The 5,359-nt window shown below is 38.4% G+C and overlaps 1 protein-coding gene across 1 annotated transcript in view; it reads left to right on the top strand.

Moving 5' to 3' along the window:
• Window positions 1–3,474: 3,474 nt before the first annotated feature.
• The window catches only part of SFT2D1 (SFT2 domain containing 1), a 13,531-nt gene continuing 11,646 nt past the window's right edge, over window positions 3,475–5,359 (top strand). The window contains exons 1-2 of the mRNA XM_009071932.1: window positions 3,475–3,535; window positions 3,942–4,039. Coding sequence (XP_009070180.1) covers window positions 3,475–3,535; window positions 3,942–4,039 — 159 coding nt within the window. The remainder of the gene's footprint in view (window positions 3,536–3,941; window positions 4,040–5,359) is intronic.

Raw genomic sequence — 5,359 nt, forward strand, 5'->3', positions numbered from 1 at the left:
TAAAAATATTGCTTAGAAACTCAACTGTGCAAATTTGCTCAACATTCCTTTGAATTTCCTCCATTATTTGCATATTCTTAAATTTACCACCAAGAAAAGATGTAATTGTGAACTTCTAGAATATTTCTTAAAACTTGTATAAGAAAGTGTTTGTGGTTTTCTGTTTGCCCACATAGAAAACTTTCATAAGGCCATTAATACATGTGGGGAGCTTAGATGGATGTTCAGAACCGCAAGAAAGGTTTTTGATCAAAGGCAGCCTTGTGGATTATCATTCACGTCCTTATTGTGTGTCCATTGCAAGCTGTTGAGCAAACACATTGTTACCTGTCACATGCAACTTTTGTATCAGACTGTTGCAAGAGTGCTCCTTATGTTTCAGGAGTTCTCGCTTCCAGATTCCACTTAGGGTTTCCTATTGATTTCTGCATGTCTTGGTCATTTCTCTGGTATAGTAGTAGCTTGAAATATGTGAATAAAAATCTTTGCTTCTTGCCCAGGAATTTGGCATCAAAGCTTAGCTGTAAAAAAAACTAAGGATTTCCATTTGTTGATTTCAATTTCTTCTTCTTGCTTAGAAACAAGCTGATAAGCAGTACAGCAAGAAGGGTGTATCTTACAGGAACTTCCTTGCCACCATTACTGTACAGTTCTCCATATGAATCTTTCCCCAGTTGTGGAACTTGACTGTCAATTTTTTTAAGTCTTCTAAGTTCTGCTAATGCAAATATCTTAGACTGCAATGCCAACTCTTTTTCTCTGAAGTCTAGGATTAGCTGTCAGACACACACAAAAAAATCCTAATCGCCCTTACGTTGTTTCCTGCTTTTGTTGCAGGGGCAGCTTAGTCTTACTTTTTCGTATGGTTCTGATTCATAGTCTCTGAGATACTAAGCTGTTGCTTCAGAGGGGCTCATGACCCCTTAGAGAGAAATTACTGCTCCTGCAGCACCTGTGGCAGAATAGACACACTGTGTCAGGTCCTCAGCTTTCACAGATTGTAGCCTAGCATTTTATCACAAGCTGATGTCTGTGGTTTAAGTAGTTGAACTATGACCCTGTTACTCAACTTTCACAACAAGGTGCTTCACTACAGGGGTGAAACAGGTGTCTTGGAAAGCTGACGAGTTCCCCTGCTTCCACGAAACCTGAAAAGTATTAATCATAGAGTATCCTGAGTTGGAAGGGACCCAGAAGAATCATTGAGTTCAACTCTTGGCCCTGCACAGGACAGTCCCCAAAATCATGTGCTTTAGAGCATTGTCCAAACACTTCTTGAACCCTCTCAGGCCTGGCACTGTAACCACTTCCCTAGGGAGCCTGTTCTAGTGCCCAACCACCCCCTGGATGAAGAACCTTTTCCTAATATCTAACTTAAACCTTCTCTGACACAGCTTCATGCTGTTCCCCTCGGGTCCTGTCACTGGTCACCAGACAAGAGATGAGTGCTTGCCCCTCCCCTTCCCCTTGTGAGGAAGCTGTAGACTGTGATGAGGTTTCTCCTCAATCTCCTCTTCTCTTAGAGATACCATTAGGTATCAGGGACTAGGAAAATGCATTACCAGATCTCCAGTTTCAGGATTTCAAACATTGCATTAACTAGGTTCAGCTTGATGACATAAATGGTGATGGTGTTGGGACTGGTTGGAGGCTCAGCCTTAATTTTAACGCCTGATAATTTATTTAGTTCTATTATTGCAGAGAATGGTGTGTTGTGCTGCTCTGGCAGCCCTCATGGCACAGCTTGCCTTCCTGTCGTTCATGTGCATGTGTTGTCAATCCAGGTTTTCAAGAAGTAAATCCATAAAGTGTATTAAACTAGTTTTAAAATCATATTTTAAATCTTGCGGCATTTTGTGTTCTGAGCCTGTGTGTGGTTCTCTTATTTCTGGTGTTGATGCTTTTATCACCTCATAACTGTTAGGGATTTAAATGATAAAGCAGTTTTCAGATTTATATGAAGAATGAAATTTCCTGGTAGTCATTTAGGAGCACTGTCAGATATTAAGATTAGAAGTAGAATAGCAGTAAGTGGCAGCAATGTGCTTGATACCTCTGAATAAATGATTTATCTTCATCTTTTCCCTGGTTTCTAGGCAACCTGAAATATGTGTGTTGGGTTTACTGATAGTATTGGCCTATCCACGCTTCATTTTAGAGCAGGGATAGAAAGGATTTTTACTGGGATTTTTTTGGAGGGATGTGTATACTTGTGATTAGTTGTGTGAATAGGTATAACTAAAAGCATGATTGAAATGGGTGTGAATAGATGTAACTAAAAGCATGAGTGAAGTGGGTATCTTCAGCTATGCCCTAGCAGCTTTTTCTACACTTCTTACATGTGTAGGCATTCAGGAATATGACTATCAAATATGATTTCAAGTACTATACCATCTTTCAGTTACTGTTTTTTGTCTATTTCATTAATGCATACATAAGGATAAAGAGTTGGACCTGACAAGGTAAGCTGCATCCTCTGACCTTTGGGAAGTTCTGTCTTAACTGCTGAACACAGGGAAGTGGAAAGGGGAAGAAAACTCAGAGCAATATGGTATCCCAGCTCTGTGTCTACTCAGACAGTAAACCAGTGTAAAAGATTGTTTTTAGTACTCTGATCCCCCTTCTTAAGTAAATATTCAAAGTATTTAACATGATTAAAGTGACTAATTTTTTATAAGCAGAAAATAGTCCAAGCTATTCCTAGCTGACATACATTTAGATGCTGATGCATCCTACCACGTGTGTGCTTGCATGTGGCACTTTTTTATTAAACTAGATACAGATTCTTCATTAGTACAGATGTGACGTTGTTCTAAGCAGTAACCAGGTTTAATTTGCTCACTGACCACTACCTGAAAGAAATTTCTCAAGACAGTAGGAGAAATGTCATACTCATTGGCTGGGGAAGCCTTAATTTGTACATTTGAGTAATAAGACTGGATTAAAATACCTGTGTATTGGATAACAAGAGCACAAGTTTGCTTGTGTCATCTGAACAATTGGGAAAGTTGGATTTTTATAGTCATCTTATGTAAGCTGAAGCAACACTTAATAGGCCAGTTTGGAATAGGAAGTATATTTAATTGTAGCTGAAATGCATTGTTCTTACAGCATGGGTGGAGATGACCTGAGCATATCTAAGAAGTTGCTTCTGCTGGAAGGGGCAGTTCTGCCAGCTACATGGTCCTGCCTCTTTCCTTACATCAAGCTGCACTGCTGCTTTTCCGACAGCTTGCAGAGCTGGTTTGGCGCATTAGTCCAGTACAGGACTAAGTCATCAGAACAGAAGGAACACCAGTTCTCTCTCCACATCATGAGTTGTGTCAGCTAGCCTAGCTCATTAGCGGGTCTTACAGGTGCTGGAGTCACTCTGGAGAAGCAAGAAGTAAAATAATTTCTTTCAGCAAGTTAACTGTCTGCTGAGACAAGCTACACCTTCACCCTGTAAGGAGCAGTAATTGAAGTGCAGTCGTAATGGTGGCAGTGGCTACTGGTACTAATATGTACAAGGGATCCCATCTAGTAAAAGGAAAAGGTAGTAATGTTTGTAGGAACCTGCACAAATAGATACATTCCTCTGCAAATTGCTAGAAAGCACCCATGCTTTCACTTTGGTACAATTGTGGTGATTTTCACTTGTATGGTAACAAGAAAGTCTGTTTGAAAGTGGAGCAGTATTATTTGCATGCCAGGATATACATTCATGGGTTTTGTCTTAATTTTGTTGGTTTGTTTTGGAAATACATTTCCAGAATCCTAATATAATTTTGTAATCTGAAAGAATTAATACACAAGCAACTGTTAATCAAGTTAAAATAACTGTTTCTGGCTAAAAAAATGTTTAGTTTGGATTTAAGGACTTCAGCAGTAGAGAAAAACATGTTCTTTATATTGTTCAAAACAATGTTTTTTGTAATATCCTCTGGTTTTTTTCCTCTCCCTTCCTGCAAAGATTCTTGATGCGTCAACACTCAGCTTTGGTACTCGAGTCAGATGGTTCGCCATATGCTTTGTTGCTGGCATCGTGTGTTCTTTTCTTGTAAGTAAAGAGTGGGGTTTTTTCCCTGTACTTTATTACTGTTCTATAGTAGAACCTCATTCATATTCATACTTTAAATGTGATTCTGTATTTGCTTTATCCTGTATTCTAAATTTTGTATCCATAAATTTAACTGGACATTAAATGTGTAGTTGGAATGTAGTTGGCGTGTTGCTCTCTAAATTATAATTTTGACCATTTTTCTTCCATTCACAGCAGAGAGCATTTTTATTGTAGTGTAATAAATTGTCTTACTGAAAGGTTTGAACACTGACAAAATATGTCCTATTTTTTATTTAGATTTGTATTTGGTGTACTAGAAAGAGGCATGTACCCATCTTATTTTTATTCTCTCCAATAAAAGGGGAAAAGAAGGGGGAAGCTTGAAAGGTTTTTAAAGGCTGAAGAAACCACAAGTGTAACCTATCACACTCAGCAAATCAATAGGTGATGACTGTGGTCATGTGTTGACACTTGAAAAACCTGCTGCACTCCTAGTGATACAGCAAAGTCTGCAGTTAAAAGTTGAGATCTATTGATTTTTTGGGTCTATCCAAATCTGATCCAGGTAACTTGCAGTACAGTACAAAGCAGTTCTTCAGCGGCATGGAAAAATCCCAGAAGTAAGTGAAAAAACAATTGGTAGTCTTACCGATGAGAGGTTTTATTTAAATGGTAATCAGATCAATAAAGGAAATGGAGAGTGCTATTCTCCATATTGACATGTATGCCAAGTACAGTGACACAAACCTCTGGCCAGATGCTTATGTTGGAGAGGAGGCATGTTCTAGGGAGGGAACTCAAAATTGGGTTGGAACTTCCCATTTTTAGGTTGGGTTGACTCCTATGCCATTTTTTTTCCGCACAAGTAATATTTAACCAGTATAATCACAAATTTTAGTACACACTGCATTTGTGCTTTAACATCTACTTCTGGACATGTTAACATCACTCTTTTTGCTGCTGTTTTTTTAGTATTTAATCTTTCTTTCTATTCTCTATCATATGGTTTGAATCTATGAAACAAAGGATAAAAAGGCTTTAGGATCTTGATTTCTCAAAGTTTTGTCAAGTTATCTTGAACTTGATAAGAGTCAAAACTTTGGATAGTGTGTTTGTAGCCCTTGTAGAATTTAGCTTCCTAGCTAAGCTTTGCCACATAATGCTGAGAACTGGCAACTCCACCTTCTAATCGTTCAGATTATGGATCTTTGGGTATATTTATTATGTTCTTGGCTGATCAAAATTGCAGGTGGTGTTTTTTCTTTAATCAGGTCTTTTCAAAGTGGTCATAGGCTTTCACTGTAGAATAGTTACACT

Source organism: Acanthisitta chloris, unplaced genomic scaffold (assembly GCF_000695815.1).
Source record: "Acanthisitta chloris isolate BGI_N310 unplaced genomic scaffold, ASM69581v1 scaffold12590, whole genome shotgun sequence".
NCBI lineage: Eukaryota > Metazoa > Chordata > Aves > Passeriformes > Acanthisittidae > Acanthisitta > Acanthisitta chloris.